Source organism: Bicyclus anynana, chromosome 17 (genome assembly GCF_947172395.1).
Source record: "Bicyclus anynana chromosome 17, ilBicAnyn1.1, whole genome shotgun sequence".
Classification (NCBI taxonomy): Eukaryota; Metazoa; Arthropoda; class Insecta; order Lepidoptera; family Nymphalidae; genus Bicyclus; species Bicyclus anynana.
In genome coordinates, this window is record NC_069099.1 from 10414663 (window position 1) to 10434010 (window position 19348).

The 19348-nt window shown below is 35.0% G+C and overlaps 3 protein-coding genes across 4 annotated transcripts; 2 read left to right on the plus strand and 1 right to left on the minus strand.

Annotated features, from left to right (window-relative positions):
* Window positions 1-388: 388 nt before the first annotated feature.
* Window positions 389-12199, minus strand: LOC112055797 (arrestin domain-containing protein 17). 2 transcript variants are annotated; one of them, XR_008251626.1, is made up of 9 exons: window positions 11966-12199; window positions 10640-10795; window positions 9010-9221; window positions 8461-8643; window positions 7649-7837; window positions 6626-6814; window positions 5792-5882; window positions 1896-5031; window positions 389-1578 (listed from the first exon to the last, which is right to left on the minus strand). XR_008251626.1 is itself a non-coding variant. In XM_024096004.2 (8 exons), exons 1-8 carry the CDS (start codon window positions 12078-12080, stop codon window positions 4886-4888), a joined length of 1281 nt encoding a protein of 426 aa, XP_023951772.2. In that variant the 5' UTR covers window positions 12081-12199; the 3' UTR covers window positions 389-4885. The 2 variants fall into 2 exon arrangements, 1 of the variants encoding a protein (XP_023951772.2); XM_024096004.2 differs by having other exon boundaries at window positions 389-5031.
* A 373-nt stretch (window positions 12200-12572) lies between these two features.
* On the plus strand, window positions 12573-14120 carry LOC112055795 (UDP-GlcNAc:betaGal beta-1,3-N-acetylglucosaminyltransferase-like protein 1). The gene has a single exon (XM_024096002.2). The coding sequence runs from the start codon at window positions 12870-12872 to the stop codon at window positions 13908-13910; it is 1041 nt and encodes a 346-aa protein (XP_023951770.2). The 5' UTR covers window positions 12573-12869; the 3' UTR covers window positions 13911-14120.
* Window positions 14121-14841: 721 nt separating this feature from the next.
* LOC112055796 (uncharacterized) lies at window positions 14842-18821 on the plus strand. The gene is made up of 5 exons (XM_024096003.2): window positions 14842-15220; window positions 15290-15443; window positions 16378-16478; window positions 16766-16889; window positions 17722-18821. Exons 1-5 carry the CDS (start codon window positions 14975-14977, stop codon window positions 17820-17822), a joined length of 726 nt encoding a protein of 241 aa, XP_023951771.1. The 5' UTR covers window positions 14842-14974; the 3' UTR covers window positions 17823-18821.
* Window positions 18822-19348: the final 527 nt, after the last annotated feature.

The following is a 19348-nucleotide window of genomic DNA, read 5'->3' on the forward strand; positions in this document are numbered from 1 at the left end:
ATAAATCGAATTTTTTTGTGATTTAACTATAAATGTTAAATTTTCTATATATTTGTAGTAAAAGACGATATTACCGGCTACTGGCAAATTACATGACGATTTAATCTAAGATTGCAGCGGGCTAATTTCTATACTATACCACACGTATATCCACGTATCCTAGTTTCTACTCTTTACCCAGTACGGTTACAAATATCTTCTCGATCAAAGCATAGGATTGATTTTTAATATAAGAATAATTTGAATAATATTAATTTATGCAAGGATAATGCCAAAATTATTTATGATTATAGAAATGTGTCGGATAACGAAAAAGTGGAGTTACACTCACAACATATTAAAACACAATTGAAGATTGGTGGGATTTGAAAGCAATAAAAATCTCTCCCTAAATGTAAATAATTTATTTCAATATTTTAACATGCAAATAAAAAGCATATAAAATTGTATAACCTACTAAAAGCATTACAATTTATTCGACACTTGAGATTACAATATTGATCACATACCAATTCAAAAAAGTATAATAAGTAATTTAAGAAACAGCACGCAATAATACAACGAATTACTCAGTGATTATTTAACGTTTAAAATCATTCAAAAAATCTAACCATTGAATGGTCCGCCATTTTTCAAACACAAACAATTTTATAAAATGTATATAAATAAAATATAGTCAAAAATCTATTACTATAAATGTGTATGATTATAAAAGAATTATTTCTTACTTGTAAAATCAGATTGTGCCATAACAAACCTTAAACTTAACATAACAATATACCTACCTAAATGTTATAAAAATGTATATGACTATAAAATGTTAGAACCCAATGTCGATTACATTATACTTATTAAACACCTTGTTAGTAACAAAAAAAAATACAAATTCCATTACACTTGAGAACATTAAAAGCATTTGCTTTATAATTAAACACTGGCACATTAATTATTGGATACAATTTCAACTTAAGGTTCATTTACACGAGCGGTAACTCTACCGACGACCGCAGTCGACTGCAGTCAGCGACGTCTCGGCGGCAGCCAACGGCAGTCGACAGCTGCCGCTCGTGTAAATTAACACTTATACGTCAAAATACAGGGGCGTAACTACCGACGTATCAGCCGTATCAATGACAAAGCCCTACGACTACAGGGGCCCCATATGTGTGAAAGCAAAAATTTGTAAAAATTTTATCCATAATCTCACTTAATCTGTGGCTTCCCCGAGAAAAAAAAACATAATAAAAATCTGCTAAACAGATTTTCGTGATTTGCCGCTCGTCTAAAAATTTTGATACAGGGCCCTCCAAGGCAAGCTACGCCACTGGTCAAAAACAACGATTAACAAAAATATTTCCAAAATACTATAAATTTTACTTTATTTTAAACGAACAGACTGTAGGATTAGGTACAGCTGTAAAATAGTTTAAGTTTCATAGGCTGTATTTTAATAAGTTCATTAATAGTATAGCTTTCTATTGGTAAAAGATTTTTTTTAATAATGTAAAAAGAAGTCTTCTTTTAAATGCGTACATTTCAACGGGCAACTGCAGAACCCTACATTTTGTGTGGTACGACCTCAGACCAATTATAGAAGGACCTGTATCGCACTCATAGTCACGAACAAAATTGTCTGTCATTTTCTGAGGAAAATGAGCTTACATTTGGTATATATCTTGTACTAAACTAGAAGTTTTTGTTCGATTTTTACACCATTCAATTTCACAAAAAGGTATTTTACGGAGCTCTTTAACCGATGAACACGATTACAACTATTTAACACCGATTATAGAGACAGTTTTTATAATCGCATTAGATCGTTGATCATATACTTTGACAGAAAAGTAACATTTAGCGAGGCAGGTCCTATACAATAATTGGTCTGAGGGTGCGACAGATAATAATTGGTCAATTTTTCTGTAGGTATATGAAATTCAAACTATTTTAATACTATGTATAGGTACATATTGTTGTAAAACGTGACCAGAAAAATATAAAATACCACAATGCGGAACAAAGTGATAAAACTATTTTCTTCCATTAGCATACAAAGCACAGATGGGATAAATCGCCTCCAATCTAGAATTTTCTATATTTATGGCTAGACTATAATATCAGAGGGTGAAATTGGACGGTAAAAGAGACGAATATCTTAGCATTCCATGGATTCACCATGCGGGTACCGGGTCCATCGCGTGGTAGAGAGATAAACTACGAGCAGAGTCCTGGACTTGTGACCAAAGGACGTAGGGTTAAGGAATTCCTTTACAATCGTTTAACACTCCCCTCCTCTGCTCGTGTTGTTCTCCCTGCCTATCCAAATTTGGTAAGATCCTATTAGAGCAGCTTTCGATACCCGTTCTAATATAGAACTTGCTACTGTTCTACAGAGGCTAAAGGTCTTTAAGGTTTAAGGTCTTTTGCACCTATTTCTACGGCGTATAAACCATATAGCCAACTTTAGTTAGTTTATACTTATATATGTGTACCGGTATTAGATTCTTTACAAATAGTCAACTGACGTATCAAAAGTGCTTGTAAACTGAGCCTACTTAAAATAAATGAATTTTGAATATGTTATAGTTTTAACTGTACAGTTAAGCCAGGCAAAACTGAAAACAACACTGTACGGCTAAAACAGAAAGTATTTAGTCCACATTAGCTTAACTTTTGCATTTATATTATGAGAGTTCCCATCAGTTTTTTAAAAACTACTTCATAAATATTTGATTTGTTAATTTTTTTTCAACCATCAGCTCTACTGGTGTACTAAGCTTTAAATCTAAAAATGTGTCTACTTTATTCATTTCCTTTCAATGCTTAAAGCTGATTTATAAAGCTCACAATACTTAATACAGTTAAAGTCACTGGATACATGTCTTTTTATTAATTTAATGAAATTAACCGTTTTATACCTTGAAAATTGGTATCCTTTAAAGTTGCACCTACTCAATAGCTTTTTTTTGTGAATGCTCAATCAGCGACTAAAAAACGTCCCCACTCAATGACTGCCAAACACAACTTCTTGGCACTTAATTCAAGTAGTCGCATTTGCAAATTCAACTTTAAACTCAATCGTTAAGGTTGAATTTGTTCTGAATTTGGGATTTTATTGAATATTGGACTGTATTTAAAGGCTTTAGGTATAACCTTCTTTCAATAATTAAAACTGTCAAAGAAAATTGGCCAGTTTTTAAGTGAAATTGTCTACATGATTCTGCGTCCTTTTATTATAAGAGGTTAATGAACGTAGCCTATTTTGTTAAGTGATCATTAATGTCGTGATTTTATTGAATATTGGACTGTATTTAAAGGCTTTTGGTATTATCTTTTCAATAATTAAAACTGTCAAAGAAAATTGGCCAGTTTTTAAGTGAAATTTTCTACATGATTCTGCGTCCTTTTATTATAAGAGGTCAATGAACGTAGCCTATTTTGTTTAGTGATCATGAATGTCGTGTTTTTATTGAATATTGGACTGTATTTAAAGGCTTTTGGTATAATTTTCTTTCAAAACTAAAGAAACTGTCAAAGAAAATTGGCCAGTTTTTAACCGACTTCAAAAAGGAGGAGGTTCTCAATTCGGTCGGTATTTTTTTTTTTTTTTTTTTTTTTTTTTTATGTATGTACACCGATTACTCAAAGACGCCTGGACCGATTTCAAAAATTCTTTTTTTGTTTGAAACGGTATAGTCCCCATTTGGTCCCATTGCCATCATGACAAGATCTGATGATGGAATCCTGGAGAAATTGAGGGGAACTTTCGAAAATTATATGGGTGCCTAGTGTGTTTGTAAACTTTTCCAATTTAGTACCTTTGAGAAATACAAAATTATGAAAGTTTAAAATCGATCTGATGATGGAGTCATAAAACAGACGAGGGAACTCCTTGGCGATTTACAGCAGTTACCTTGTGTTTGGGCTTGATTAATTTGTATTAATGAGAACTTTCCACATAGATAGGTTGTGACTGTCATTTAGGGGTTTGGTGATGAAGACCAAGGACAATTAAGGGAACTCCTTAACAGTTTACAGTAACTACCTTGTGTTTGGCCTTGATTAATTCGTATTGCTGAGAACTTTCTACCTAGATGAGTTGTGTCTGTTATTAGGGGTCTGATGATGAAGACCAAGGTCAATGAAGGGAACCCCTTGACGGATTACGGTAGCTACCTTGTGCTTGGGCTTGATTAATTTGTATTGCTGAGAATTTTGTACCAAGATGGGTTGTGACTGTCATTTTACACTAAAAATTGAAAAATAATAAAAATTTTAATAAAAAAAATACAACCGACTTCAAAACCTAAAAACGTACCTACTAAACTAAAAAGCGAAAAATAACATCATAATATGTTCTACCTGCTGATCAGTATGAAGTCGGTGCTTAGCCGGTGTTGTCTTAATTTAAGCCATTTCTGACAGGACCACATGAAACAACACTGTCTGCAAAATCTAAATCTATAACATGAACATCACCGGCTTAGCACCGCCTTCATACTGATCAGCAGGTAGAACATATTATGATGTTATTTTTCGCTTTTTAGTTTAGTAGGTACGTTTTTAGGTTTTGAAGTCGGTTGTATTTTTTTTATTAAAATTTTTATTATTAAGTGAAATTTTCTACATGATTCTGCGTCCTTTTATTATAAGAGGTCAATGAACGTAGCCTATTTTGTTTAGTGATCATTAATGTCGTGTTTTTATTGAATATTGGACTGTATTTAAAGGCTTTTGGTATAATCTTTTCAATAATTAAAACTGTCAAAGAAAATTGGCCAGTTTTTAAGTGAAATTGTCTACATGATTCTGCGTCTTTTTATTATAAGAGGTTAATGAACGTAGCTTATTTTGTAGTGATCATTAATGTGATAAGTGTATAGTTATCTCAGCGCGGCAGGGGCGGCGGCTGGACGGCGGCGTAGGTGGGGTAGTAGGGCGCGAAGCGGGCCGGACTCGTGATCATGTGCGCGCTGTCCCCGCGGTCGTACAGAGTGCGCGCCGTGTACGGGGACTCCTTGTAAACCGGCTCGCCTGCGATAGAAGAACACTCATAAATCTTAGCTTAGTCATCGTCATCATCCCATATTCGGCTCACTGTTCACGAGTCTCCTCTCAGAATGAGATGATGATGATGATGATGATGATGATGATGATGATGATGATGATGATGATGATGATGATGATGATGATGATGATGATGATGATGATGATGATGATGATGGTGATGGTGATGATGGTGATGGTGATGATGATGATGATGATGATGATGATGATGATGATGATGATGATGATGATGATGATGATGATGGTGATGATGGTGATGATGGTGATGATGATGATGATGATGATGGTGATGGTGATGGTGATGGTGATGATGATGATGATGATGATGATGATGATGATGATGATGATGATGATGATGATGATGGTGATGGTGATGGTGATGGTGATGGTGATGGTGATGGTGATGGTGATGGTGATGATGATGATGATGGTGATGGTGATGATGATGATGATGATGATGATGATGATGATGATGATGATGATGATGATGATGATGATGATGATGATGATAATGATGATGACACATTTAACTAATGTTAGCATAGTGTGTATGGGAATCTCACTATTTTTACTCGACTTTTCAGGAAAAGGGTATTGTTTTTCGAGTGTAAATGAACGTTCTCATTTTTGGTTCAAATTATCTCCCAAATCAAACCAAAGGATCAAACGGCTTAATTTTTTTTTATTTTGTATTTCAAAAATATTAAAAAAATAATAGAAAACTTACTCAAAGTAGGGTAGAGTGTTTGATACGGAGCCTGTGGCTGCGGCGCGCCCGGCGCTACCCAGCCGCCGGGTAGCGTGTCTCCACCTGCTACCTGTTGTAGAACACAAAGAAATCATCATTAACAATCCATATCCCTCAGTGCCTGAAGACGAAAGTCTTCGAACAGTTGCCAGTGATGACCTACGGATCCGAGACTTGGTCGCTAACTATGGGCCTTATTAGAAGGCTCAAAGTCACTCAGCGGGCGATGGAGCGAGCTATGCTTGGAGTTTTTCTGCGTGATCGAATCAGAAATGAGGCGATCAGCAGACGAACCAAAGTCACTGACATAGCTCAGCAAGTCGCGAAGCTGAAGTGGCAATGGGCCGGCCACATAGTTTGAAGAGCCGATGGACGTTAGGGTCCCAAGGTGCTGGAATGGCGACCCCGCACCGGAAAAGCAGTGTTGGTTGACCCCCCACTAGGTGGACCAAAGACATCAAGCGGTTTGCAGGGAGCCGCTGCATGCTGGCGGCTCGAGACCGTTTTGTTTGGAAGTCCATGCAAGAGGCCTATGTCCAGCAGTGGACGTCCATCGGCTTATAATGATAATGATGACGATGATGATGATTCGGCTCACTGTTGAGCACGAGTCTACTCTGATAATGACAAGGGTAATAGTCCACCACGCTGGCCCAATGCGGATTGGCAGCCACACGCAGAGAATTAAGAAATGTATGGCCCGCCATGCCAACCAATGGCACAGTGCCAATCGTTATGTATTGCTATCTTTTAAATAAAATATAGCCAAGGTCCCATGCAAAACTACCCAATGCCCTTTAACAAAAGTCTTACAATGCCAGGCTGCGCAGGCTGTCCAGGCGCCACTGGCAACACTGCCGGCTGGCTCGGCGAGCTTGGAGCGACGGGAGCCGATGGCGTTGTCGATGGCTGGCCCGCCATGCCAACCAATGGCACGGTGCCAATCGTTATATATTTGCGATCCTTCAAATTCATATGCATCCCTGATACAGCACACTCAACCTGTATAAAGAAGATATGTTTAAGTCGCGACAGTGTTAAATCACTGTACTATTGTTTTACCCACTTCTAACAGTCTTTATAACTAATTGGAGAGAAAGGGGGTACATTTAAAAACACAGCTGCTTATTTTAGCAGACTCAGAAGTGATTACAAAAATAAGAAAACTAATGTCGAACAAAGGTTATTTCACAACATTTGTCAGGACAACTTAATTAACAAATCAAACTGTAACCAAAATAAGACCCTAGAATGGCAGAGAATGACCTTGAGTGAAGTCACGCACTTGTGAACGTTGTGTGTAGGCGCCTTTAACTGTTAACAAACACTCTCCTTTTCCACTCAAGTCACTCTCCCCCTTTAACTGTTAACAAACACTCTCCTTTTCCAGTCAGGTCACTCTCCCCGCCTATCCCAAGTAACCCATAAATAATTACACAACAAGGGATGTGGACGACTCGAACGCAACAAGCACACTGAAGCCGTCCATACCGCAAGTCGTTGCTACGTTGCTATGGACGTTTGTTGTACTGCATATATGGGCTGCTCAGTCCGTTCGTGAAGCCCATTTATGCAGTTTTAATGTTCATGTAGAATGGTGCAGATGACAGATCGTTTCACTCTTGAAAGTTTGCCGTGATTCACGATAATGGTACGTATTATGAACCTCATACAGGCTACTGCATGCATACCCATGCTATCTGAAAAACACTTTACGAATGTCTGCATGGTAATATAAAACAATTGACTGCGGCTAGGTCAGTCCTTAGCCGCAACTAGTGTGGCCATTTAGCCAATTAGCATAGGTCTATAGTTACAGTAGTCCCCGTATGTTACCTTCAAATCATAATCCAAATCAATGATACTGCAATTGACCAAGTTTGAAGGTGGTATTGGTGGTATCTCCAAATTTAAATTCCAATTTTTGACAGCTCCAGCCGGTACGGGTCCTTCTTGCATTGTAATTATTATATCTTTAGACTTTTTGATAGCAGTGCTAGGAGATGTGGCTCTATAGGTAACAACCTAGAAAGTACAATAGTTAGAGTAAAAATCTATAAAGTGATTGCTTTTTATATCAGTTAACTTATCCCATAGTTAAATATGGGATATATTAATGTGGAAAAAAAGTGTGTGTCAGCTCCGACGCACAAATAGAGTTTACTTCAGATCGACTATCTCAATAGGTGTATGTTGCCCCGCAGCATACACTATGTACGTCTCAAAAGTGAAAGGTGCGCAACCGAGGGGCAGCAGCGCACGGTGCGCAGAAAAGGTTGCGCACAAAAAAACGTAACGGTCTCATTCGTTCATCGAATTTTACTGCCCATATTTTTTTTTATACCGGGGACTATATATAAAAAATCGATTCTTAAGGAGTAAACTCCAAAAATGTTTAATATGGAAAACATAAATGAAAATAAAACAATATGCTTTTATCTTTAGAAAAATGGTTACCGCGAAGTTCTCTGCAGTAGGTACAATTTAAAAGATTTCTAACACACTAATATTTGAACAGTGAAAGACGAAAGTTTGTGTGTAATACCAATAAAAAATTGGGTATAGAGATAGATCATACCCTAGACCGGACAATTCGGTTACGGCGTATTTCTGGAAATAAAATTATAAAGACAAAAAAAAATACAAACCTTTCTTAAGAAAATCTTGACAAGGTGTAACTGAACGTTACTTTTATTCTCAATGTCTATAGCAAGTGGTATGACTTGTCCGGGGCAATACCCCGACACCGGAGCCCGTACATCCACTGACAACGGAGGCGAGGCGCAACAGAAACAACAGAACGTTTTCTCCATTTGGAAATGTATTGGCTCCTAAAAATAATAACTGCTATTATGACAGACATACCACACACATCATTCAGCATACATAGGTATAAATTCATAGACTTCATAAAATATTCAGACGGTGTCTCGCTGTCAAACAACTAAAGTATCATAACGGCGCTGAGCGCTCTACAACGTGCAATTGCACGTTGTAGAGTCAACATCTCCTGAGGATGCTCCGGTTTCGGGGTGAAACGTACATAGAGCGTATTTTGTCGGACCTGGGTGACGTTGTCGCATGGGTTCGTCGGCTTTCCGCCGATGATAGCAAAATAATTAACTCGTTGATGATGATGATGAACTTCCGCAAAGTACCGCCTGCTTCTATCCAATAATTAAATATAATATGCTCACCCTGTAAGATGGATTCAAATTTAAATCCAATGCATTTATGACAGTAAAAGCCACCTTTGTATCCTGATCAAATTTCCAAGGTCTGTCAAGTGTAACTTTGACAGTGTATCTGACATAACCATATTGCCCTTCAAATGATGAAGGCAAAACTGGAGGCAGTGCACATGTGAAGTTGTATACTTGTTTACCTGGTGGGATTTCTATCTCATTACCTATAAAAAAGAGAAAGATACAAATTACTTTATTTCCTATAGCAATGATGAGGTGATGATGATTGCAAACAGTTTCCTGGTTGAATATAACTCAACTTGGTTTAAAGAAGAATACAACACAGATGTGGACAGCTTAATCCAAATGAGCCCAATGGTGTTATACAAAATTCAACCAATGGCAGCGCAACTGGAAATACAGCTATCTCTTTCTTTGCGTTGGTACAAAAGAGATGGGACTAAGAAGTCCAACACCATTGCCATTGCCATCTTACTTGGTCGCTTCAGAAAATGAAAGCCACTTTGTTTAACAATCAACATATTTAATACCACAGGACATTGGATGGTAAATATATTTCATCAAATCATCATTTATAGTAAAAAAAAAGAAAGTTACACACTGTGCTAAATATCCATAATATCTAACTCGGTTATATTTAACTCCTTGCTAAGACTCAAAACTAAAATTACTGTGTATATAGTTTAACATACTAGCACCTTGTATAACAATCTGCTATTAATTATTTAGAACAGATAATAACACCTTATTAATAACAGCAACCTCTGCCTCCGATTCCAGAGGGTGTGGGTTCGAATCCGGTCCGGGACATGCACCTCCAACTTTTCAGTTGTGTGCATTTTAAGAAATTAAAATATCACGTGTCTCAAACGGTGAAGGAAAACATCGTGAGGAAACCTGCATACCAGAGTATTATCTTAATTCTCTGCGTGTGTGAAGTTTGCCAATCCGCATTGGGCCAGCGTGGTGGACTATTGGCCTAACCCCTCTCATTCTGAGAGGAGACTCGAGCTCAGCAGTGAGCCGAATATGGGTTGATGACGACGAATAACAGCAATTAATTAATATGCAGCCTATGTCAGTATCAAGTTATCAACATATTAATATAGAGAAGTAGGACAACATAATGTAACAGTAAAACATTTACTCACTAGCGGACGCCCGTAACTATGTCTGCATGAAATTTAGTTTTTCACAAATCCCTTAAGAACCATGGTTTTTCTGGGATGAAAAGTATCCTATGTGTCAATCCAGAGTAAAATCTATTTCCATTCTGAATTTCAGCTAAATTGGTTCAGTAGTTGCAGTGTTAAAGATTAACAAACATCCAAATAAACATTGATACAAACTTTCACATTTATAATATTAGTAGGAAAACCTCACCTAATAATAATTATAACTAACTTGTTCTTAAATGAATTTATAGTTACACATTGATTATGGCTGTAGTATAGATAGAACATTAATTTAAATCTTTATTCTAACAGAAATTTAAATATCTACACAAGGTACAGTAAAGCTAAAAAGTAAAGTTTATGTATTTAAAAACAAGTATTATCAAGACATTTATTAGCCCTTTAATGCTGTATTTTCTATCTGTATACTAGTAAATTATGCTTACCATTATTACTTCCCAACAAGTAATATGATATCTGGAAGTATTCCTCATTCCCTTGATGCAGTGTATCCGTGGATTGTGTTCTACCTTCAGAATCCTCCTCTTGCTTACTCTCACTCCATTCAGTGTGAGCTTCACCTTTAAACTTGACATGAATGCCTGTAACAATCATTACTTCCATTACAAAAGTGAATGTGTGTTAATTAGTTTGTTGTGCTGTCACAGCTGTAGTTTGGCAACTTCGTTCGCAACACTCCCGATGGTCCGCGCAGGCCGGGGGGTGTGTAGCAATGAATGAAAAACCCACAACTGATGCACCTCACTTCCCCGCACGCACGATTTCATACCCGCAGTCTTTCCCCCCTGTCGCCTGCATATCATGGGAGTGTCATCAATGAACTTGCCAGAATATAAAACACTAAACCAATATTAAAAATTCTTTCACCACGAGAAAATTACATTATCAGCGATAAACATACACTATCTTTTATGCTGTGTTCTTACTGAAACTGGAGTAACTATGCTGTTAAAACTGTCATCTGCTAATACATAATGTAAGTAATTGATTTGAGTTCATTTTTTTATTTAAAGACTAAACAGAATTTTATGTACCTTTCCCCAAAATAACTTTATTTTTAAGAGAAACTAAACACAAATCTATACTAATTTTATACATGCAAAAGTAAGTCTGTCTGTTACTTTTTCACAACTAAATGGCCCAACCAATCAAGATGAATTTTGGTGTTAAGGTAAATGGGACTTTGGAGCAAAACATAGGGTACTTTTGACCCTATAATAAAAATAGAAGAGGGTGAAATAGGCGTTGAAAGTTTGTGTGGAAAGTCTTCTTCTTTAAAGTTACAGTTTTAAAAAAATATTCATAAATCATAAACGAAATACGAAATATAATGTGATTCAAGAATTTTTAAAATTCAACCTCTAAAGTGGTGAAACAGGGGTTGAAAGTTTACATTGATTTTTACACGGACGAAGTTGCGGGCGTCTGCTATTATCAACATAGGCCATAAGCTTGCCAATCCACAAAAATGCAGTGTAATAAGCTCCATAAATCCTAAGAGTGATCTCCAATAAAACAAGTTGATAAACAATAACTTTGCAGCTAGATCAATAATAATGATTCATCAGATCTACCTATAGTGTTCCAATGAAATTATTGATCTAGAAGCTATTTTGTTCCTCAGTCTAAATTTCCGGTGGCTATGGCTAATAATACCTGTACTATGATGAGTTAGACAAACTATGAGTCATAGGTATACTGCCTACTTAACATGCTATCATTTCTATAAAAAATATAGCTAGCTTACTCACCTCTAACTTTTTTTGGGCTATCAAAAACATATTCTATTCTTCCATTCACAGTCTGACCAGCATAATAGGTATTCCATTGATTATCTAAGTAAATTGCAGCTTCTTTAATACCCATTTAAACAGAATAGCTTAAATATTTCGCGAAAAGATATTTAAAAAGAAAACAAGAAAAATGAGTAAACAGTCAAATTAAATTTTAATCCTTTTGATTTGACAGCTGACTTTGACCACAAACGTCAAATGAAAACTTTGTGGTCAAAGTCAGCACTTTGGCAGGGGCAGATAAAAAAATATCACTTAGATGACATATGTCACAATACAAATAATGTTCTAATCTTCATTTGTCGTCTGTGGTACTAATGAATAGTTGGTATAGGTATTTTGTTAGTCACCATCTTCAACAACACAAAAAGGAATATTTAGAGTGCATAAATATACATACAGCATAAATAAATATATGTACAGCAGAGCATTAAGCCAGTTGTACAAAAAAATCACATTTGTGGTCTGTGTCTTTCCACCACAAACGACAAATGAAGCACGGCTGCTTTTCACAAACGTCATGGCCACAGATTATTAGTGGTCATGGTGCTATTCTTTTTCTTCATTTGTGGTCTGTGGTGCTATTGTGATTGTGGATTTGTGGTGCTTTTTTTCAAACATTCCGAAATTCAATAGATTTATGTAATTTAATTTGAGAGTTATTTATTTACTGGAATTAGAAATGTGAAGCTAAGATCTTGTAAAATCTTTGATAATCTTTGACTTGATAAAATGATCTTGATGTGTTGAATATGTATTAAAAATGGAAAATTCTGACGATCCTAATTTATATCTAGAACTTTATTAGACAAAATATCTTCCATGCAAATAATATTTTTTTCGACAGAAAGATGAAGAAAGTATGATTAATATTTCTGTAATAATCCCAGTACACAATGGTGAAAAATGGATTAATAATTGCATGAAATCTATTGCTAATCAGACGATTTTTGATACTAAATTAGAAGTGGAAATTGTTGTATACAATGATGGAAGCACCGACCGATCTAAAGATATTCTTGATAATTGGATCAAATATTTTCACATGCGTAATATATCATTGAAATACACTGGATCGGAACAATCAAAAGGCGTAGGGGCAGCTAAGAATGCAGCTGTATATGCCAGCTCTGGCCAGTATCTTTGCTTTCAAGATATTGACGATGTTATGCATAATGATAGGATCTTAATGCAGTGGGAAGTTGCAAGATTATATCACAGTTGTTTAATAGGTTGTAGAATAAGTCGGGATCCTCCAAATTCCACTCCTCGCTTTGTCAGGTGGGCTAATAACATTAAACAGTCGCAAATGAAGTTACAAATTTATCTATCATATGGCCCTACTATATTAATGCCTACATGGTTTTGTCATCGTTCTGTGTTTGATAAAGTTGGAGGATTTGATGAGACTGGTTTTGGTACTCCGGAAGACCTTATTTTTTTTTATAATCACATTGATGCAGGTGGTGATTTATATAGAGTTGACAATGAACTTTTAATTTATACCTATCATAAAGATGCCACTACATTTTCTGTTATGAGAAATAACATACAGAAAATTCAGTTAAAAAGACTTGAAATGTGTGTATTACCAAAGTGGGAGCACATTACTGTATGGAATGCAGGCAAAGCTGGTAGAAGATTTGTGAGAATGCTTAATCCAGAAAATATTAAAAAAGTCAAGGCATTTTGTGACATTGATAAAAAAAAAATTGGTCGCACAATTGAACTATATTGCCCTAGAAAAAGAAAAGTAATAGCAAAGTTACCTGTTATTAATTTTATCAATGCTAAACCTCCAATTGTAATATGTGTAAAATTAGATCTGACTAATGGAGATTTTGAGAATAATCTGAAATGTTTGAATCTCATTGAAGGAAGTGATTATGTTATATTTAGTTAATTTTGATGTACCCCAATGAAGTTTATACCTAATATTACATTGATTACTAACCTGCATATACCAATAATTTGAATTTGTGCTTAAGCGAATCTGCATTTTTACCAAGTTACATTTTAAAATTAATTTGTTTGTGCCATTCTGCATAACATATTATATTTATTATAATTTAAGAAATTAATGAAAATATTACAAATAAACTACATAATTTAATTACATGAATGTTATTTTATACTACAAAAAATACACATGCACTATGATTTTAGGTATAATTACTTAATATAATAGATATTTATATATTAATAGGTTTATTCTCTTCACATCTAGTTTCCCTACTACATTTCGTTATCCTGTCCCATTACAGAAGGCTTTATGTTTTGCAGACTTAAATGTAATTTAACTTTGATACTTGCATGAAAATATTAAAATACAGAGATGAAAAATATGTTACAATCAACAACATTGTACCTACTACAGTATTCTTTAAAATTCAGTGTATTTACGCTTTATTGCTGCTATTTTATAAAAGATTTAATCAATTATAGATTCTTCAGCACAAACAGGTAATGCAAAGAATGTGAAAAAGAACAAGGTTTGAACAAATTTTGTACCTATGTTTATAATTTGGAGCCAAAGTATTATAGACTTATTTTTAACCGTTTGTCAAAGATTAAAGAATAATAGGCAGATAGAGTTCACGGAACACGATTGTGTGTGATCCCAAATATAAATTCCAAAAATAATGCATTCAGAATCAGTAGGAGACCGTACAGACTACTTTAGTATTTTATTTCGTGGTTTATTTTTCATTTTATTATATTCAATTTCATGGTTTAAAAGCCTATGGTACATGATCTGTGGTGATTTTGACAATATACATTTTGGCACTTGGCAGCAGACAGCTGACATTGACATACAATTTGATTTTGACAATGACATTTGATCGAAATTGGATTGGCCTGAATCTGAAATTTTATGATCGTTTCTCCGTTTTTTTTTATTTTTATAAATTAAACATGTACAAGTATTAAAAGATAAAATTTCAATAACATTCATACTCGTTCAGAATGGAAGAAACAAAAAAAGGATCTCCCTCCATAAGTGTCGAAGAACTGAGAGTAAAGGGTAACGACTGTGTCAAAGATGGAAAATTCATTGAGGCGGTATTACATTATACACAAGCGCTTAAAATGGATCCGAACAACTATGTTTTATACAGCAATAGGTCGTTCGCATTCTTGAAGTTAGACCAACATTACTTATCACTTCAGGACGCAAATGAAACTGTTAGATTACAACCACAATGGGCAAAGGTACATCCACTTTATTTACTGCATTCTGATAATGATTGTATGTTCAATTTTAGATTTTCTATATTTTAGGGCTATTTTCGCCGGGCTGAAGTAGAAGCGGCTAGCGGGTTATACGATGAAGCTATCATTTCTTACACAAGAGCATTACAGCTAGAGCCACATAATGTTAAGCTAATGGAGTCTATCAAAACAATCACAGACGAACAGAAGAAAAAAATTAAAGGTATGACAATTGTGTAAAAAAGATATTCAGCGTTATCATTGTAAAACAGGAATGTAATGAAACAACTTTAGAAAGTTAAAATAAAATTACTAGCTTCACTGACTTTATGGGCCATGTTTTTGAAACTAAGCAGAACTTTCATAGTTGAAATTAAACAGTATGTAGAATTTTACTTTGTTGTTAATAATCTAATAATGTCTCAGTCATGACATAGTATTAAGTGACTACATAAAATAACAAATTAATTTAAATTTTCCATTAGTAGACTCACTTTCTAAGTGCCTAGCAGATGCCCTGCGCTTTTACCTGCATAGTTTCCTTTCCCTGTAGTAATGCAGGCCTGTAATCCCAATTATGTGGCTTTCTCTTGGTAAAAGAATTTCCAAAATTGGTTCTGTAGATCCAGAGATTCCCCCTAAAAACCTCAAAAACTTCACTTTATAATATTACTATAGACTACATGATATATCTTATCATTGTGGTAATTACACTTAGCCAGTGGCGGATTTGTAGTCTGGGCCACCTTAGGCCCCAATTTACCAGCACAACCTTTTCAGCACCCATCCATTATAATAGAGCATAGATTATTGAAAGAACTTGTGAAAGAAAGAAGTGATGGCCTTTTATCAAAATCAATTTATTTTGTGATATTTTCCGAAGTTAATGGTGCATTTAAATAATACATTCACAAAGAAACTGATAAATTTTAAATAATTGTGATAAGGGAATTATTTTTATTATTAATTGCTTTTTCCCACATTTTTTTGTCACATTGGTTTGTTAGGCTGCCCCTAATTTTTTGGCTGCCCTAGGCAAAAACTGCTGGGCCTTAGAGTAAATCTGCCACTGCTTCAAGCAAAAATTAAATATCTGACTTATAAACTGACATAAATAAATTAAATATTTCATTAACTATAATATAATATTGTTTTAGGTCATCAGAACACTATCTGGATCTGCACCTGTGTTGGGTTAATAGTGGGTATAGGTGTAGTGTTATTAGATTACACCTTGACTACAAGCCCTACATTGAATGTAAGATATAAATGTTATTTATTTAAAATATGTAATTTAAATTATGGCAATAGAATTTCAGCAGAAACTATTGACAACATTATATTGATCAATGTATATATTTATTTATACATATCTACATTTCATCATTATCAGCGTATTTTAATGGCACACCATAACATCACATGGCAAGGCCTTCTTGTAGAAACGAGGACATGGAAAATAAACCCTGCTTTTATGCAGGTGGGCGGCGCTACAAAATATTAAAGTAATTTAGTAGGATGTAATTTAAATGTTACTCTTTACAGCATCCTGTTAGCATGGTGGCATTTGCAATGGCACTCGCGGGCCTGGGATGGGCTATAGGAAAAACTTCAACATTAATGAGTGCATGGAGTGCAGGGAAAACCCTCCAACCACCAGAAGATTTAGGTAAAATTATACTGAGATATTTATGATTTAAAGCCTTGAGGCAGGTAACAGAGTTTTAGTGTCATAGTATGAATTTACAGTTATACCTTGGCTGCAGTGGCAGATTATATACATAGAATGTTGCCGCTCATTTCTCAGCATCTATTATCAAAATCAGTTCAGAAATTATTGAACTACTAGCAGACGCCCGCGTTTCGCCCATTAGACTTCTTGAATCCACTACCAATTACAGTAGTATTGCTGTAAAAATGGAGGAACTTCCCAACATTTTATTTTGCCCAGGAGTATGAAGAATAATTGTACCAAATTTCGTTTAAATCCGTGATCATCATCATCATCGTCGTCGTCGTCGTCGTCGTCGTCGTCGTCGTCGTCGTCGTCGTCGTCGTCGTCGTCGTCGTCGTCGTCGTCGTCGTCGTCGTCGTCGTCGTCGTCGTCGTCGTCGTCGTCGTCGTCGTCGTCGTCGTCGTCGTCGTCGTCGTCGTCGTCGTCGTCGTCGTCGTCGTCGTCGTCGGCATCATCATCATCATCATCATCATCATCATCATCATCATCATCATCATCATCATCATCATCATCATCATCATCATCATCATCATCATCATCATCATCATCATCATCATCATCATTAGCAACCCATATTCGGCTCACTGTTGAGCACGAATCTCCTCTGCCAATCCACATTGGGCCACTGTGGTAGACTATTGGACTATTGGCTATTTATTGATAATGAGATGATGATGATGATTGACGTTGACACATCCTAGAGCCTATCCCAAGTTCATCAATCCATACAAAGATTCTTATTATGATTTTTATTGTATGATTTCAGCTACAAATGAAACATCTGAACAAGAAACTGCTGCACCAGAGAAAAAAGCAAAATATAGTAAAGCACAAGCAAGACAGAGGTATAAGCAAGGAAAGCTTTAGTTACATATAAACATTAGGTGGTACAAATGGTAATTCAAATAATTGCCTAATAAACATAGGTAATGTGTTTATAATTTATCAGGCAATAATATAGTCTAATTTCAATGAATCCCATTAAAAAAATATGGGTGTGTTAGTAATTAAAAGGAAGAATTGATATAATGTTTATTATTAATGAGTGAGGTGTTGAAAACAGTTGTTTGTTTGTGAAACATTGTTGTAAATGTAAATAATTTAATTTCAAATAATCTTTTGAGTCATTTGTTGTTATTTGTATCATACTAGCTGTGCCCTGCGTTTTCACACATTGTGTGATTCAAATATCAAGTCTTAGGTAGTTCCAGGATCCGTAGAACATTTTTTACAACTGAATACTATCAAGTTAATTTTTCGTGAGTATTTTCATCTCGATGAGACGATCAACTTTTTTATTTACGAAAGTTTTTGATTCTGGTAGCTAGCTAAGTTACCAGGAAATAAAAAAAATGAGCGTCGGAACGAGATAATGTACCATGCAATTTGTAGGACATTGTGGCTGTTATGTTGTATTATTTCGTTCCGACGTTCAGAAATTTTTATTTCCTTTTATTTTTTTTTATTAACTCGGTTACCTACCAGAATCAAGAATTTTCGTAATTTAAAAATTTGATCGTCTCATTGAGATGAAGCAACTCACAAAAAATTAACTTGATAGAAAATGTTCTACAGATCCCTGACTATTATTGCTTTTAAACAAATTATTCAGCTTCATTGTATTCAGTACAGATTTTTGAGATTGGACTGTATTTAAACTAAATAGTTTTAAGGTGGTTTTTTAGATTGGGTAAAAAAATGTGGGGATTAGTGGAGTATTTTTAAATATTTGACTTATACATTTTATTCCATTGTACAGGTAATTTGGTACTTAGCTCTAAGACTACTTGTTGATATTGAAAAGACATGTCCGAAACGTAATTGTATTGAAGTGCATTCAGGCAATAAAGTTTGAAATTATTTTAATGTTTGCTTTGTGATTTACAAATAACCTGTATTCTGAGAAAATTTTTAAAGAGATTTGGGACCTGCCTCGCCTAAAGTTAGTGCCCATGAGCTAATGACGAATGTATTTTAATGAATATTTTGAGGTTTTGAGGACCATTTCTTTTTTTTTATTAAGAATATTTGCCACATCTTTTAAATATGACCAATATACCCCTTTCATCTAGTCTTGAAAGACTGTTTTAGGAGTGGGTACCACAATAATACAACGAGGCGGGAATCGAACCACTACCAGTAATCTTTATATTTTTTATTTTTAGTGCTGTACAGCCTTCCTAAAATTTTAAATATTGCAATTTTATTGGCACAATTTAAGGTATTGATTGCGAACTATACTACAGCCTTTGATGAGTACTGTTTACTAACAAGCAATTTAAAAATGTGGGTATAAATCACTAGTCATTTCACACCTAATAATAATTATAATTAACTTTTTCTTAAATTAATGAAAATAAACTTGATAAATAAGCTTAGAACAATTAGATATA